General features: G+C 40.4%; 1 protein-coding gene across 1 annotated transcript in view; it reads right to left on the reverse strand.

Annotated features, from left to right (window-relative positions):
• GBX1 (gastrulation brain homeobox 1) overlaps positions 1-9,510 on the reverse strand; it is a 29,314-nt gene extending 19,804 nt beyond the window's left edge. Inside the window, exon 1 of the mRNA XM_063450873.1 lies at positions 9,083-9,510. Coding sequence (XP_063306943.1) covers positions 9,083-9,506 — 424 coding nt within the window. The 5' untranslated portion in view covers positions 9,507-9,510. The remainder of the gene's footprint in view (positions 1-9,082) is intronic.
• Positions 9,511-19,882: the final 10,372 nt, after the last annotated feature.

Here is a 19,882-nt window from a genome sequence, read left to right on the forward strand (position 1 = left end):
CACCCACCAGCTAAACATTATCCTCCTACCTAATGATAGCCACCTACCTGCTTACTGTCACCCACCAGCTAAAAATTATCCTCCTACCTAATGATAGCCACCTACCTGCTTACTGTCACCCACCTGCTTACTGTCACCCACCAGCTAAACATTATCCTCCTACCTACTGATAGCCACCTACCTGCTTACTGTCACCCACCAGCTAAACATTATCCTCCTACCTAATGATAGCCACCTACCTGCTTACTGTCACCCACCAGCTAAAAATTATCCTCCTACCTAATGATAGCCACCTACCTGCTTACTGTCACCCACCAGCTAAACATTATCCTCCTACCTACTGATAGCCACCTACCTGCTTACTGTCACCCACCAGGTAAACATTATCCTCCTACCTAGTGATAGCCACCTACCTGCTTACTGTCACCCACCAGCTAAACATTATCCTCCTACCTACTGATAGCCACATACCTGCTTACTGTCACCCACCAGCTAAACATTATCCTCCTACCTACTGATAGCCACCTACCTGCTTACTGTCACCCACCAGCTAAACATTATCCTCCTACCTACTGATAGCCACCCACCTGCTTACTGTCACCCACCAGCTAAACATTATCGTCCTACCTAATGATAGCCACCTACCTGCTTACTGTCACACACCAGCTAAACATTATCCTCCTACCTAATGATAGCAACCTACATGCTTACTCTCACCACCAGCTAAACATTATCATCCTACCTACTGATAGCCACCTACCTGCTTACTGTCACCCACCAGCTAAACATTATCATCCTACCTAATGATAGCCACCTACCTGCTTACTGTCACACACCAGCTAAACATTATCCTCCTACCTAATGATAGCCACCCACCTGCTTACTGTCACCCACCAGCTAAACATTATCGTCCTACCTAATGATAGCCACCTACCTGCTTACTCTCACCCACCAGCTAAACATTATCATCCTATCTACTGATAGCCACCTACCTGCTTACTGTCACCCACCAGCTAAACAATATCATCCTACCTACATATAGCCACCTACTTGCTTACTGTCACCCACCAGCTAAACATTATCATCCTATCTACTGATTGCCACCTACCTGCTTACTGTCACCCACCAGCTCAACAATATCATCCTACCTACATATAGCCACCTACCTGCTTACTGTCACCCACCAGCTAAACATTATCCTCCTACCTACTGATAGCCACCTACCTGCTTACTGTCACCCACCAGGTAAACATTATCCTCCTACCTAGTGATAGCCACCTACCTGCTTACTGTCACCCACCAGCTAAAAATTATCCTCCTACCTACTGATAGCCACATACCTGCTTACTGTCACCCACCAGCTAAACATTATCCTCCTACCTACTGATAGCCACCTACCTGCTTACTGTCACCCACCAGCTAAACATTATCCTCCTACCTACTGATAGCCACCCACCTGCTTACTGTCACCCACCAGCTAAACATTATCGTCCTACCTAATGATAGCCACCTACCTGCTTACTGTCACACACCAGCTAAACATTATCCTCCTACCTAATGATAGCAACCTACCTGCTTACTGTCACCCACCAGCTAAATATTATCATCCTACCTAATGATAGCCACCTACCTGCTTACTCTCACCACCAGCTAAACATTATCATCCTACCTACTGATAGCCACCTACCTGCTTACTGTCACCCACCAGCTAAACATTATCATCCTACCTAATGATAGCCACCTACCTGCTTACTGTCACACACCAGCTAAACATTATCCTCCTACCTAATGATAGCCACCCACCTGCTTACTGTCACCCACCAGCTAAACATTATCGTCCTACCTAATGATAGCCACCTACCTGCTTACTCTCACCCACCAGCTAAACATTATCATCCTATCTACTGATAGCCACCTACCTGCTTACTGTCACCCACCAGCTAAACAATATCATCCTACCTACATATAGCCACCTACTTGCTTACTGTCACCCACCAGCTAAACATTATCATCCTATCTACTGATTGCCACCTACCTGCTTAATGTCACCCACCAGCTCAACAATATCATCCTACCTACATATAGCCACCTACCTGCTTACTGTCACCCACCAGCTAAACATTATCATCCTACCTAATGATAGCCACCTACCTGCTTACTGTCACCCACCAGCTAAACAATATCATCCTACCTACATATAGCCACCTAACTGCTTACTGTCACCCACCAGCTAAACATTATCATCCTACCTAATGATAGCCACATACCTGCTTACTGTCACCCACCAGCTAAACAATATCATCCTACCTAATGATAGCCACCTACCTGCTTACTGTCACCCACCAGCTAAACAGTATCATCCTACCTACATATAGCCACCTACCTGCTTACTGTCACCCACCAGCTAAACATTATTATCCTACCTATTGTTTGCCATCTATGTGCTTACTGTCACCCACCAGCTAAACAATATCATCCTACCTAATGCTAGCCACCTACCTGCTTACTGTCACTTACCAGCTAAACAATATCATCCTACCTAATGCTAGCCACCTACCTGCTTACTGTCACCTACCAGCTAAACATTACCATCCTATCTACTTATAGACACCTACCTGCTTACTGTCACCCACCAGCTAAACAATATAATCCTACCTACATATAGCCACCTACCTGCTAACTGTCACCCACCAGCTAAACATTATCATCCTACCTAATGATAGCCACCTACCTGCTTACTGTCACCTACCAGCTAAACATTATCATCCTACCTAATGATAGCCACCTACCTGCTTACTGTCACTTACCAGCTAAACAATATCATCCTACCTAATGCTAGCCACCTACCTGCTTACTGTCACCTACCAGCTAAACATTATCATCCTATCTACTTATAGACACCTACCTGCTTACTGTCACCCACCAGCTAAACAATATAATCCTACCTACATATAGCCACCTACCTGCTTACTGTCACCCACCAGCTAAACATTATCATCCTACCTAATGATAGCCACCTACCTGCTTACTGTCACCTACCAGCTAAACATTATCATCCTACCTAATGATAGCCACCTACCTGCTTACTGTCACCCACCAGCTAAACAATATCATCCTACCTACATATAGCCACCTACCTGCTTACTGTCACCCACCAGCTAAACATTATCATCCTATCTACTGATAGCCACCTACCTGCTTACTGTCACCCACCAGCTAAACAATATCATCCTACCTACATATAGCCACCTACCAGCTTACTGTCACCCACCAGCTAAACATTATCATCCTACCTAATGATAGTCACCTACCTGCTTAATGTCACCCACCAGCTAAACAATATCATCCTACCTACATATAGCCACCTACCTGCTTACTGTCACCCACCAGCTAAACAATATCATCCTACCTGCTTACTGTCACCCACCAGCTAAACAATATCATCCTACCTACATAGCGCCACCTACCTGCTTACTGTCACCAACCAGCTAAACATTATCATCCTACCTAATGATAGCCACCTACCTGCTTACTCTCACCCACAAGCTAAACAATATCAACCTACCTAATGATAGCCACCTACCTGCTTGCTGTCACCCACCAGCTAAACAATATCATCCTACCTACATTTAGCCACCTACCTGCTTACTGTCACCTACAAGCTAAACATTATCATCCTACCTACTGATAGCCACCTACCTGCTTACTGTCACCCACCAGCTAAACAATATCATCCTACCTACTGATAGCCAGCTACCTGCTTACTGTCACCTACCAGCTAAACATTCTCATCCTACCTACTGATAGCCATCTACCTGCTTACTGTCACCCACCAGCTAAACAATATCATCCTACCTACATATAGCCACCTACCTGCTTACTGTCACCTACCAGCTAAACATTATCCTCCTACCTAATGATAGCCACCTACCTGCTTACTGTCACCTACCAGCTAAACAATATCATCCTACCTACATATAGCCACCTACCTGCTTACTGTCACCTACCAGCTAAACATTATTCACCAACCTACATATAGCTACCTACCTGCTTACTGTCACCTACCAGCTAAACATTATTCACCAACCTACTGATAGCCACCTACCTGCTAAACATTATCCACCAACCTACTGATAGCCACCTACCTGCTAAACATTATCCACCAACCTACTGATAGCCACCTGTATGCTACTCATTATTCATCTCCTACTGATAGCCACCTACCTGCTAAATATTATCCACCTAACTACTGATAGCACCTACCTGCTAAACATTATCCATCTACCGATATCCACCTACCTACTAAACTTTATCCTCCAACCTACTGATAGCTACCTACCTGCTTACTGTTACCTACCTGCTAAACAATATCCTCTTACCAATTGATAGCCACCTACCTGCTAAAAATTATCCACCTATTTGCTTACTGTTAACTTTCTGCTAAACATTATCCTCCAACCTACTGATAGCTACCTACCCTCTAAACGTTATCCTCCTACCTACTGATAGCCACCTACCCTCTAAACATTATCCTCCTACCTACTGATAGCCACCTACCTGTTTATTGTCACCTACCTGCTAAATATTATCCACCTAACTACTGATAGCCACCTACCTGCTAAACATTATCCTCCTATCTGCTATCTGCTAGACATTATTCATCTACCTACTGATAGCCACCTACACCCTCACTGTCACCTACCTGCTAAATATTATCCACCGAAATACTGCTAGCCACATACCTGCTAAGCAATATCATCCTACCGATAGCCACCTACCTGATAACCATTATCCACTTACCTACTGATAGCACCTATCTACTGATAGCCACCTACACCCTTACTGTCACCTACCTGATAAACATTATCCGCCTGCCTACTGATAGCCACCTAACTGCATACTGTCACCTACCAGCTAAACATTATTCACCAACCTACATATAGCCACCTACCTGCTTACTGTCACATACCAGCTAAACATTATTCACCAACCTACATATAGCCACCTACCTGTTTACTGTCACCTACCAGCTAAACAATATAATATTATCTACTGATAGCCACCCACCAGCTTACCGTCACCTACCTGCTAGAAATTATCCACGAACCTACCCTCTAAACATTATCCTCCTACCTACTGATAGCCACCTACCCTCTAAACATTATCCTCCTACCTACTGATAGCCACCTACCTGTTTATTGTCACCTTCCTGCTAAATATTATCCACCTAACTACTGATAGCCACCTACCTGCTTACTGTCACGCATCTGCTAAACATTATCCATCCACCTACCCTCTAAACATACCACTTACCAGTTTATTGTCACCTACCTGCTAAACATTATCCACCAACCTTCTGATAGCCACCTACCTACTAAACATTGTCCTCCTACCTACTGATAGCCACCTATCTGATAATCATTATTCATCTCCTACTGATAGCCACCTACCTGCTTCTGTCACCTACCTGCTAAATATTATCCACCTAACTACTGATAGCCATCTACCTGCTAAACATTATCCATCTACCGATCTCCACCTACCTACTAAACATTATCCTCCAACCTACTGATAGCTACCTACCTGCTTACTGTTACCTACCTGCTAAACAATATCCTCCTACAAATTGATAGCCACCTACCTGCTAAACATTATCCACCTATTTGCTTACTGTCACCTATCTGCTAAATATTATCCACCTAATTACTGATAGCCACCTACCTGCTTACTGTCACCTACCAGCTAAACATTATCATCCTATCTACTGATAGCCACCTACCTGCTAACCTGGTAAACATTATCCTCCTACCTACTGATAGCCACCTACCCTCTAAACATTATCCTACTACCTACTGATAGCCACCTACCCTCTAAACATTATCCTCCTACCTACTGATAGCCACCTACCCTCTAAACATTATCCTCCTACCTACTGATAGCCACCTACCTGCTTACTGTCACACATCTGCTAAACATTATCCATCCACCTACCCTCTAAACATACTCCTACCTACTGATAGCCACTTATCAGTTTATTGTCACCTACCTGGTAAATAGTATCCACCTACCTACTGATAGCCAACTACCTGCTAAACATTATCCTCCTATCTGCTATCTGCTAGACATTATTCATCTAGCTACTGATAGCCACCTACACCCTTACTGTCACCTACCTGCTAAACATTATCCACCTGCCTACTGATAGCCACCCACCAGCTTACCGTCACCTACCTGCTAAACATTATCCACCAACCTACTGATAGCCACCTACCTGCTAAACATTATCCACCAACCTACTGATAGCCACCTACCTACTAAACATTGTCCTCCTACCTACTGATAGCCACCTATCTGCTAAACATTATTCATCTCCTACCGATAGCCACCTACCTGCTTCTGTCACCTACCTGCTAAATATTATCCACCTATCGATAGCCACCTATCTGCTAAACATTATCCATCTACCGATATCCACCTACCTACTAAACTTTATCATCCAACCTACTGATAGCTACCTACCTGCTTACTGTTACCTACCTGCTAAACAATATCCTCCTACCAATTGATAACCACCTACCTGCTAAACATTATACACCTATTTGCTTACTGTTAACTATCTGCTAAACATTATCATCCTACCTACTGATAGCCACCTACCCTCTAAACATTATCCTCCTACCTACTGATAGCCACCTACCTGTTTATTGTCACCTTCCTGCTAAATATTATCCACCTAACTACTGATAGCCACCTACCTGCTTACTGTCACGCATCTGCTAAACATTATCCATCCACCTACCCTCTAAACATACCACTTACCAGTTTATTGTCACCTACCTGCTAAACATTATCCACCAACCTTCTGATAGCCACCTACCTACTAAACATTGTCCTCCTACCTACTGATAGCCACCTATCTGATAATCATTATTCATCTCCTACTGATAGCCACCTACCTGCTTCTGTCACCTACCTGCTAAATATTATCCACCTAACTACTGATAGCCATCTACCTGCTAAACATTATCCATCTACCGATCTCCACCTACCTACTAAACATTATCCTCCAACCTACTGATAGCTACCTACCTGCTTACTGTTACCTACCTGCTAAACAATATCCTCCTACAAATTGATAGCCACCTACCTGCTAAACATTATCCACCTATTTGCTTACTGTCACCTATCTGCTAAATATTATCCACCTAATTACTGATAGCCACCTACCTGCTTACTGTCACCTACCAGCTAAACATTATCATCCTATCTACTGATAGCCACCTACCTGCTAACCTGGTAAACATTATCCTCCTACCTACTGATAGCCACCTACCCTCTAAACATTATCCTCCTACCTACTGATAGCCACCTACCCTCTAAACATTATCCTCCTACCTACTGATAGCCACCTACCTGCTTACTGTCACACATCTGCTAAACATTATCCATCCACCTACCCTCTAAACATACTCCTACCTACTGATAGCCACTTATCAGTTTATTGTCACCTACCTGGTAAATAGTATCCACCTACCTACTGATAGCCAACTACCTGCTAAACATTATCCTCCTATCTGCTATCTGCTAGACATTATTCATCTAGCTACTGATAGCCACCTACACCCTTACTGTCACCTACCTGCTAAACATTATCCACCTGCCTACTGATAGCCACCCACCAGCTTACCGTCACCTACCTGCTAAACATTATCCACCAACCTACTGATAGCCACCTACCTGCTAAACATTATCCACCAACCTACTGATAGCCACCTACCTACTAAACATTGTCCTCCTACCTACTGATAGCCACCTATCTGCTAAACATTATTCATCTCCTACCGATAGCCACCTACCTGCTTCTGTCACCTACCTGCTAAATATTATCCACCTATCGATAGCCACCTATCTGCTAAACATTATCCATCTACCGATATCCACCTACCTACTAAACTTTATCATCCAACCTACTGATAGCTACCTACCTGCTTACTGTTACCTACCTGCTAAACAATATCCTCCTACCAATTGATAACCACCTACCTGCTAAACATTATACACCTATTTGCTTACTGTTAACTATCTGCTAAACATTATCATCCAACCTACTGATAGCCACCTACCTGGTAAACATTATCCTCCTACCTACTGATAGCTACCTACTAATAGCCACCTACCCTCCAAAAAATATCCTCCTACCTACTGATAGCCACCTACCTGTTTATTGTCACCTACCTGCTAAATATTATCCACCTAACTACTGATAGCCACCTACCTGCTTACTGCCACCAACCAGCTAAACATTATCATCCTAGCTACTGATAGCCACCTACCTACTTACTGTCACCTACCAGCTAAACATTATCCACCTGACTACTGATAGCCACCTAACTGCTTACTGTCACCTACCAGCTAAACATTATCCACCAACCTACTGAGAGCCACCTACCTGCTAAATAGTATCCAAATACCTACTGATAGCCACCTACCTGCTAAACATTATCCATCTACCTACTGATAGCCACCTACCCTCTACACATTATCCTCCTACCTACTGATTGCCACCTCACTGCTTACTGTCACCTACCTGTTAAATATTATCCACCTAACTACTGATAGCCACCTACCTGATAAACTAATACTAACCAGCAGCCACCTGCCAGCTATATGATAGCCACCTACCGGTTACTTACAGTCATCTAGCCTCTTACTGATTGCCAATAACTTACTAGCTGCTAAGAAATAGCTAAACCAATCGCTTTGTACATTATGCCAAGTGAATGCCACTTACCTGCTAACTGATAGTCATCTGCCTGTTAACCTATAGCCACCTACCAGCTATATCTTGCCACCTGTCCTCTAATAGCAACCCACCTGTTAAGCAATAGCTACCTACCTGCGTACTTATAGTGACCGAGCTGCTGGTAGCCAATGTTAGTCTAGCAATAGCCACCAGTCTGCCTGTGTTCCTCTGGAAGGATGGTTGCCTTTTGCTAGTTAACTGACAGAGTTAGAGGACATCTCTCTGTATTACCATTCCATACCATCTGGGGGTTAGTTCAGCTTTGTAGGTTCTGCTTACCTGCCAGGCTGGTGCATGTGTGTGGGTATTGGATGGACTCTGAAATGTTGTCTTGGTTCTCAGGAAGTTCCTGCTGCTTGCTTCCACCCATGGGGTCTGGAGTAGAAGGTCTGCAGGGCTCATTTAGTGAGTAGAAGTCCTCTGGTGTGTCCCTAAAGCTGGGCAAAGTAGTGGTCAGGGCCAACATAGAAGGAAGCCCTTGTCCCAAACCAGCACAAAAAGTGTTCGTCAAACGGCCGGCGAAAGATGCCAAAGGTCCAAGAGGAGGAAGTGGAGAAGGAGGTAAACTCTGAGGGATAACCAGGGGACGATAAGGCAGAAACATGGGATATCCTGTATAGAGCACATGCCCTGATTGTGTTGGGGGGTTTCCTATCAGAGAGTCTATGGAGAAGGCACTACCCATCCCACTCGATCTCTGCATGGTCCAGCCTTGGCTGCCAGGATCTAGCAGGAGGTCTGTGACTTTGGAAGTGACTGTCAACGTGTGAACAGTGAGCTTCAGATTGAGAGGAGGGGGTTACTGATGGGGGAGGTGTGAACCACTCATCTATCTCCACTCCTTCTGCATCACTTCTTCATTCAACCTCTTGTGATCTCTCTGGGCAAGAAACGGGACACAGACAGAGGAGAAATAAAGACAACAATGGAAGAAATTGTGCAATAACCACATTCTCTTGGGGAGTCAGAAAGGGCATTGAACATCAGGAGTCTTTATATATCTCAGCGAGCCCTGCTTCTATCTATGGATTTATATAGTGTATAAACAGAGCGAGCCCTGCTTCTATCTATGGATTTATATAGTGTATAAACAGAGCAAGCCCTGCTTCTATCTATGGATTTATATAGTGTATAAACAGAGCGAGCCCTGCTTCTATCTATCTATGGATTTATATAGTGTATAAACAGAGCGAGCCCTGCTTCTATCTATGGATTTATATAGTGTATAAACAGAGCGAGCCCTGCTTCTATCTATCTATGGATTTATATAGTATATAAACAGAGCGAGTCCTGCTTCTATCTATCTATGGATTTATATAGTGTATAAACAGAGCGAGCCCTACTTCTATCTATCTATGGATTTATATAGTGTATAAACAGAGCGAGTCCTGCTTCTATCTATCTATGGATTTATATAGTGTATAAACAGAGCGAGCCCTGCTTCTATCTATGGATTTATATAGTGTATAACAGAGCGAGCCCTGCTTCTATCTATCTATGGATTTATATAGTGTATAAACAGAGCGAGTCCTGCTTCTATCTATCTATGGATTTATATAGTGTATAAACAGAGCGAGCCCTGCTTCTATCTATGGATTTATATAGTGTATAACAGAGCGAGCCCTGCTTCTATCTATGGATTTATATAGTGTATAAACAGAGCGAGTCCTGCTTCTATCTATGGATTTATATAGTGTATAAACAGAGTGAGCCCTGCTTCTATCTATCTATGGATTTATATAGTGTATAAACAGAGCGAGTCCTGCTTCTATCTATGGATTTATATAGTGTATAAACAGAGCGAGCCCTGCTTCTATCTATCTATGGATTTATATAGTGTATAAACAGAGTGAGCCCTGCTTCTATCTATCTATGGATTTATATAGTGTATTAACAGAGCGAGTCCTGCTTCTATCAATCTATGGATTTATATAGTGTATAAACAGAGCGAGCCCTGCTTCTATCTATGGATTTATATAGTGTATAAACAGAGCGAGCCCTGCTACTATCTATCTATGGATTTATATAGTGTATAAACAGAGCGAGCCCTGCTTCTATCTATCTATGGATTTATATAGTATATAAACAGAGCGAGTCCTGCTTCTATCTATCTATGGATTTATATAGTGTATAAACAGAGTGAGCCCGGCTTCTATCTATCTATGGATTTATATAGTGTATAAACAGAGCGAGCCCTGCTTCTATCTATGGATTTATATAGTGTATAAACAGAGCGAGCCCGGCTTCTATCTATCTATGGATTTATATAGTGTATAAACAGAGCGAGCCCTGCTTCTATCTATGGATTTATATAGTGTATAAACAGAGCGAGCCCTGCTTCTATCTATCTATGGATTTATATAGTGTATAAATAGAGCAAGCCCTGCTTCTATCTATGGATTTATATAGTGTATAAACAGAGCGAGCCCTGCTTCTATCTATGGATTTATATAGTGTATAAACAGAGCGAGCCCGGCTTCTATCTATCTATGGATTTATATAGTGTATAAACAGAGCGAGCCCTGCTTCTATCTATCTATGGATTTATATAGTGTATAAATAGAGCAAGCCCTGCTTCTATCTATGGATTTATATAGTGTATAAACAGAGCGAGCCCTGCTTCTATCTATGGATTTATATAGTGTATAAACAGAGCGAGCCCGGCTTCTATCTATCTATGGATTTATATAGTGTATAAACAGAGCGAGCCCTGCTTCTATCTATGGATTTATATAGTGTATAAACAGAGCGAGCCCTGCTTCTATCTATCTATGGATTTATATAGTGTATAAACAGAGCGAGCCCTGCTTCTATCTATCTATGGATTTATATAGTGTATAAACAGAGCGACTCCTGCTTCTATCTATGGATTTATATTGTGTGTAAACAGAGCGAGCCCTGCGTCTATATATGGATTTATATAGTTTATAAACAGAGCAAGCCCTGCTTCTATCTATCTATGGATTTATATAGTGTATAAACAGAGCAAGCCCTGCTTCTATCTGTCTATGGATTTATATAGTGTATAAACAGAGCTAGCCGTGCTTCCATCTATGGATTTATATAGTGTATAAACAGAGCGAGCCCTGCTTCTATCTATCTATGGATTTATATAGTGTATAAACAGAGTGAGCCCTGCTTCTATCTATGGATTTATATTGTGTATAAACAGAGCGAGCCCTGCTTCTATCTATGGATTTATATAGTGTATAAACAGAGCGAGCCCTGCTTCTATCTATGGATTTATATAGTGTATAAACAGAGCGACTCCTGCTTCTATCTATGGATTTATATAGTGTATAAACAGAGCGACTCCTGCTTCTATCTATGGATTTATATAGTGTATAAACAGAGCGAGCCCTGCTTCTATCTATGGATTAGTGTATAAACAGAGCGAGCCCTGCTTCTATCTATCTATGGATTTATATAGTGTATAAACAGAGCGAGCCCTGCTTCTATCTATCTATGGATTTATATAGTGTATAAACAGAGCGAGCCCTGCTTCTATCTATCTATGGATTTATATAGTGTATAAACAGAGCGAGCCCTGCTTCTATCTATCTATGGATTTATATAGTGTATAAACAGAGCGAGCCCTGCTTCTATCTATCTATGGATTTATATAGTGTATAAACAGAGCGAGCCCTGCTTCTATCTATGGATTTATATAGTGTATAAACAGAGCGACTCCTGCTTCTATCTATGGATTTATATTGTGTGTAAACAGAGCGAGCCCTGCGTCTATATATGGATTTATATAGTTTATAAACAGAGCAAGCCCTGCTTCTATCTATCTATGGATTTATATAGTGTATAAACAGAGCAAGCCCTGCTTCTATCTGTCTATGGATTTATATAGTGTATAAACAGAGCTAGCCGTGCTTCCATCTATGGATTTATATAGTGTATAAACAGAGCGAGCCCTGCTTCTATCTATCTATGGATTCATATAGTGTATAAACAGAGTGAGCCCTGCTTCTATCTATCTATGGATTTACATAGTGTATAAACAGAGCAAGCTCTGCTTCTGTCTATGGATTTATATAGTGTATAAACAGGACAAGCCCTGCTTCTATCTATCTATGGATTTATATAGTGTATAAACAGATCGAGTCCTGCGTCTACCTATGGATTTATATAGTGTATAAACAGAGCGAGCCCTGCTTCTATCTATGGATTTATATAGTGTATAAGCAGAGCGAGCCCAGCTTCTATCTGTCTATGGATTTATATAGTGTATAAACAGAGCGAGTCCTGCTTCTATCTATGGATTTATATAGTGTATAAACAGAGCAAGCCCTGCTTCTATCTATCAAGGGATTTATATAGTGTATAAACAGAGCAAGCCCTGCTTCTATCTATCTATGGATTTATATAGTGTATAAACAGAGCGAGCACTGCTTCTATCTATCTATGGATTTATATAGTGTATAAACAGAGCGAGCCTTGCTTCTATCTATGGATTTATATAGTGTATAAACAGAGTGAGCCCTGCTTCTATCTATGGATTTATATAGTGTATAAACAGAGCTAGCCCTGCTTCTATCTCTCTATGGGTTTATATAGTGTATAAACAGAGCGAGCCCTGCTTCTATCTATGGATTTATATAGTGTATAAACAGAGCGAGTCCTGCTTCTATCTATGGATTTATATAGTGTATAAACAGAGCGAGCCCTGCTTCTATCTATCTATGGATTTATATAGTGTATAAACAGAGCGAGCCCTGCTTCTATCTATCTATGGATTTATATAGTGTATAAATAGAGCAAGCCCTGCTTCTATCTATGGATTTATATAGTGTATAAACAGAGCGACTCCTGCTTCTATCTATGGATTTATATTGTGTGTAAACAGAGCGAGCCCTGCGTCTATATATGGATTTATATAGTTTATAAACAGAGCAAGCCCTGCTTCTATCTATCTATGGATTTATATAGTGTATAAACAGAGCGAGCCCTGCTTCTATCTATGGATTTATATAGTGTATAAACAGAGCGAGCCCTGCTTCTATCTATCTATGGATTTATATAGTGTATAAATAGAGCAAGCCCTGCTTCTATCTATGGATTTATATAGTGTATAAACAGAGCGAGCCCTGCTTCTATCTATGGATTTATATAGTGTATAAACAGAGCGAGCCCGGCTTCTATCTATCTATGGATTTATATAGTGTATAAACAGAGCGAGCCGTGCTTCTATCTATGGATTTAAATAGTGTATAAACAGAGCGAGCCCTGCTTCTATCTATCTATGGATTTATATAGTGTATAAACAGAGCGACTCCTGCTTCTATCTATGGATTTATATAGTGTATAAACAGAGCGAGCCCTGCTTCTATCTATGGATTTATATAGTTTATAAACAGAGCAAGCCCTGCTTCTATCTATCTATGGATTTATATAGTGTATAAACAGAGCAAGCCCTGCTTCTATCTGTCTATGGATTTATATAGTGTATAAACAGAGCTAGCCGTGCTTCCATCTATGGATTTATATAGTGTATAAACAGAGCGAGCCCTGCTTCTATCTATCTATGGATTTATATAGTGTATAAACAGAGCGAGCCTTGCTTCTATCTATGGATTTATATTGTGTATAAACAGAGCGAGTCCTGCTTCTATCAATCTATGGATTTATATAGTGTATAAACAGAGCGAGCCCTGCTTCTATCTATGGATTTATATAGTGTATAAACAGAGCGAGCCCTGCTACTATCTATCTATGGATTTATATAGTGTATAAACAGAGCGAGCCCTGCTTCTATCTATCTATGGATTTATATAGTATATAAACAGAGCGAGTCCTGCTTCTATCTATCTATGGATTTATATAGTGTATAAACAGAGTGAGCCCGGCTTCTATCTATCTATGGATTTATATAGTGTATAAACAGAGCGAGCCCTGCTTCTATCTATGGATTTATATAGTGTATAAACAGAGCGAGCCCGGCTTCTATCTATCTATGGATTTATATAGTGTATAAACAGAGCGAGCCCTGCTTCTATCTATGGATTTATATAGTGTATAAACAGAGCGAGCCCTGCTTCTATCTATCTATGGATTTATATAGTGTATAAATAGAGCAAGCCCTGCTTCTATCTATGGATTTATATAGTGTATAAACAGAGCGAGCCCTGCTTCTATCTATGGATTTATATAGTGTATAAACAGAGCGAGCCCTGCTTCTATCTATGGATTTATATAGTGTATAAACTGAGCGAGCCCTGCTTCTATCTATCTATGGATTTATATAGTGTATAAATAGAGCAAGCCCTGCTTCTATCTATGGATTTATATAGTGTATAAACAGAGCGAGCCCTGCTTCTATCTATGGATTTATATAGTGTATAAACAGAGCGAGCCCGGCTTCTATCTATCTATGGATTTATATAGTGTATAAACAGAGCGAGCCCTGCTTCTATCTATCTATGGATTTATATAGTGTATAAATAGAGCAAGCCCTGCTTCTATCTATGGATTTATATAGTGTATAAACAGAGCGAGCCCTGCTTCTATCTATGGATTTATATAGTGTATAAACAGAGCGAGCCCGGCTTCTATCTATCTATGGATTTATATAGTGTATAAACAGAGCGAGCCCTGCTTCTATCTATGGATTTATATAGTGTATAAACAGAGCGAGCCCGGCTTCTATCTATCTATGGATTTATATAGTGTATAAACAGAGCGAGCCCTGCTTCTATCTATCTATGGATTTATATAGTGTATAAACAGAGCGACTCCTGCTTCTATCTATGGATTTATATTGTGTGTAAACAGAGCGAGCCCTGCGTCTATATATGGATTTATATAGTTTATAAACAGAGCAAGCCCTGCTTCTATCTATCTATGGATTTATATAGTGTATAAACAGAGCAAGCCCTGCTTCTATCTGTCTATGGATTTATATAGTGTATAAACAGAGCTAGCCGTGCTTCCATCTATGGATTTATATAGTGTATAAACAGAGCGAGCCCTGCTTCTATCTATCTATGGATTTATATAGTGTATAAACAGAGTGAGCCCTGCTTCTATCTATGGATTTATATTGTGTATAAACAGAGCGAGCCCTGCTTCTATCTATGGATTTATATAGTGTATAAACAGAGCGAGCCCTGCTTCTATCTATGGATTTATATAGTGTATAAACAGAGCGACTCCTGCTTCTATCTATGGATTTATATAGTGTATAAACAGAGCGACTCCTGCTTCTATCTATGGATTTATATAGTGTATAAACAGAGCGAGCCCTGCTTCTATCTATGGATTAGTGTATAAACAGAGCGAGCCCTGCTTCTATCTATCTATGGATTTATATAGTGTATAAACAGAGCGAGCCCTGCTTCTATCTATCTATGGATTTATATAGTGTATAAACAGAGCGAGCCCTGCTTCTATCTATCTATGGATTTATATAGTGTATAAACAGAGCGAGCCCTGCTTCTATCTATCTATGGATTTATATAGTGTATAAACAGAGCGAGCCCTGCTTCTATCTATCTATGGATTTATATAGTGTATAAACAGAGCGAGCCCTGCTTCTATCTATGGATTTATATAGTGTATAAACAGAGCGACTCCTGCTTCTATCTATGGATTTATATTGTGTGTAAACAGAGCGAGCCCTGCGTCTATATATGGATTTATATAGTTTATAAACAGAGCAAGCCCTGCTTCTATCTATCTATGGATTTATATAGTGTATAAACAGAGCAAGCCCTGCTTCTATCTGTCTATGGATTTATATAGTGTATAAACAGAGCTAGCCGTGCTTCCATCTATGGATTTATATAGTGTATAAACAGAGCGAGCCCTGCTTCTATCTATCTATGGATTCATATAGTGTATAAACAGAGTGAGCCCTGCTTCTATCTATCTATGGATTTATATAGTATATAAACAGAGCGAGTCCTGCTTCTATCTATCTATGGATTTATATAGTGTATAAACAGAGTGAGCCCGGCTTCTATCTATCTATGGATTTATATAGTGTATAAACAGAGCGAGCCCTGCTTCTATCTATGGATTTATATAGTGTATAAACAGAGCGAGCCCGGCTTCTATCTATCTATGGATTTATATAGTGTATAAACAGAGCGAGCCCTGCTTCTATCTATGGATTTATATAGTGTATAAACAGAGCGAGCCCTGCTTCTATCTATCTATGGATTTATATAGTGTATAAATAGAGCAAGCCCTGCTTCTATCTATGGATTTATATAGTGTATAAACAGAGCGAGCCCTGCTTCTATCTATGGATTTATATAGTGTATAAACAGAGCGAGCCCTGCTTCTATCTATGGATTTATATAGTGTATAAACTGAGCGAGCCCTGCTTCTATCTATCTATGGATTTATATAGTGTATAAATAGAGCAAGCCCTGCTTCTATCTATGGATTTATATAGTGTATAAACAGAGCGAGCCCTGCTTCTATCTATGGATTTATATAGTGTATAAACAGAGCGAGCCCGGCTTCTATCTATCTATGGATTTATATAGTGTATAAACAGAGCGAGCCCTGCTTCTATCTATCTATGGATTTATATAGTGTATAAATAGAGCAAGCCCTGCTTCTATCTATGGATTTATATAGTGTATAAACAGAGCGAGCCCTGCTTCTATCTATGGATTTATATAGTGTATAAACAGAGCGAGCCCGGCTTCTATCTATCTATGGATTTATATAGTGTATAAACAGAGCGAGCCCTGCTTCTATCTATGGATTTATATAGTGTATAAACAGAGCGAGCCCGGCTTCTATCTATCTATGGATTTATATAGTGTATAAACAGAGCGAGCCCTGCTTCTATCTATCTATGGATTTATATAGTGTATAAACAGAGCGACTCCTGCTTCTATCTATGGATTTATATTGTGTGTAAACAGAGCGAGCCCTGCGTCTATATATGGATTTATATAGTTTATAAACAGAGCAAGCCCTGCTTCTATCTATCTATGGATTTATATAGTGTATAAACAGAGCAAGCCCTGCTTCTATCTGTCTATGGATTTATATAGTGTATAAACAGAGCTAGCCGTGCTTCCATCTATGGATTTATATAGTGTATAAACAGAGCGAGCCCTGCTTCTATCTATCTATGGATTTATATAGTGTATAAACAGAGTGAGCCCTGCTTCTATCTATGGATTTATATTGTGTATAAACAGAGCGAGCCCTGCTTCTATCTATGGATTTATATAGTGTATAAACAGAGCGAGCCCTGCTTCTATCTATGGATTTATATAGTGTATAAACAGAGCGACTCCTGCTTCTATCTATGGATTTATATAGTGTATAAACAGAGCGACTCCTGCTTCTATCTATGGATTTATATAGTGTATAAACAGAGCGAGCCCTGCTTCTATCTATGGATTAGTGTATAAACAGAGCGAGCCCTGCTTCTATCTATCTATGGATTTATATAGTGTATAAACAGAGCGAGCCCTGCTTCTATCTATCTATGGATTTATATAGTGTATAAACAGAGCGAGCCCTGCTTCTATCTATCTATGGATTTATATAGTGTATAAACAGAGCGAGCCCTGCTTCTATCTATCTATGGATTTATATAGTGTATAAACAGAGCGAGCCCTGCTTCTATCTATCTATGGATTTATATAGTGTATAAACAGAGCGAGCCCTGCTTCTATCTATGGATTTATATAGTGTATAAACAGAGCGACTCCTGCTTCTATCTATGGATTTATATTGTGTGTAAACAGAGCGAGCCCTGCGTCTATATATGGATTTATATAGTTTATAAACAGAGCAAGCCCTGCTTCTATCTATCTATGGATTTATATAGTGTATAAACAGAGCAAGCCCTGCTTCTATCTGTCTATGGATTTATATAGTGTATAAACAGAGCTAGCCGTGCTTCCATCTATGGATTTATATAGTGTATAAACAGAGCGAGCCCTGCTTCTATCTATCTATGGATTCATATAGTGTATAAACAGAGTGAGCCCTGCTTCTATCTATCTATGGATTTACATAGTGTATAAACAGAGCAAGCTCTGCTTCTGTCTATGGATTTATATAGTGTATAAACAGGACAAGCCCTGCTTCTATCTATCTATGGATTTATATAGTGTATAAACAGATCGAGTCCTGCGTCTACCTATGGATTTATATAGTGTATAAACAGAGCGAGCCCTGCTTCTATCTATGGATTTATATAGTGTATAAGCAGAGCGAGCCCAGCTTCTATCTGTCTATGGATTTATATAGTGTATAAACAGAGCGAGTCCTGCTTCTATCTATGGATTTATATAGTGTATAAACAGAGCAAGCCCTGCTTCTATCTATCAAGGGATTTATATAGTGTATAAACAGAGCAAGCCCTGCTTCTATCTATCTATGGATTTATATAGTGTATAAACAGAGCGAGCACTGCTTCTATCTATCTATGGATTTATATAGTGTATAAACAGAGTGAGCCCTGCTTCTATCTATGGATTTATATAGTGTATAAACAGAGCTAGCCCTGCTTCTATCTCTCTATGGGTTTATATAGTGTATAAACAGAGCGAGCCCTGCTTCTATCTATGGATTTATATAGTGTATAAACAGAGCGAGCCCTGCTTCTATCTATGGATTTATATAGTGTATAAGCAGAGCGAGCCCTGCTTCTATCTATGGATTTATATAGTGTATAAACAGAGAGAGCCCTGCTTCTATCTATCTATGGATTTATATAGTGTATAAATAGAGCAAGCCCTGCTTCTATCTATGGATTTATATAGTGTATAAACAGAGCGAGCCCTGCTTCTATCTATGGATTTATATAGTGTATAAACAGAGCGAGCCCGGCTTCTATCTATCTATGGATTTATATAGTGTATAAACAGAGCGAGCCGTGCTTCTATCTATGGATTTAAATAGTGTATAAACAGAGCGAGCCCTGCTTCTATCTATCTATGGATTTATATAGTGTATAAACAGAGCGACTCCTGCTTCTATCTATGGATTTATATTGTGTGTAAACAGAGCGAGTCCTGCGTCTATATATGGATTTATATAGTTTATAAACAGAGCAAGCCCTGCTTCTATCTATCTATGGATTTATATAGTGTA

The sequence above is a fragment of the Pelobates fuscus genome, chromosome 4 (assembly GCF_036172605.1).
Source record: "Pelobates fuscus isolate aPelFus1 chromosome 4, aPelFus1.pri, whole genome shotgun sequence".
NCBI classification, from domain to species: domain Eukaryota; kingdom Metazoa; phylum Chordata; class Amphibia; order Anura; family Pelobatidae; genus Pelobates; species Pelobates fuscus.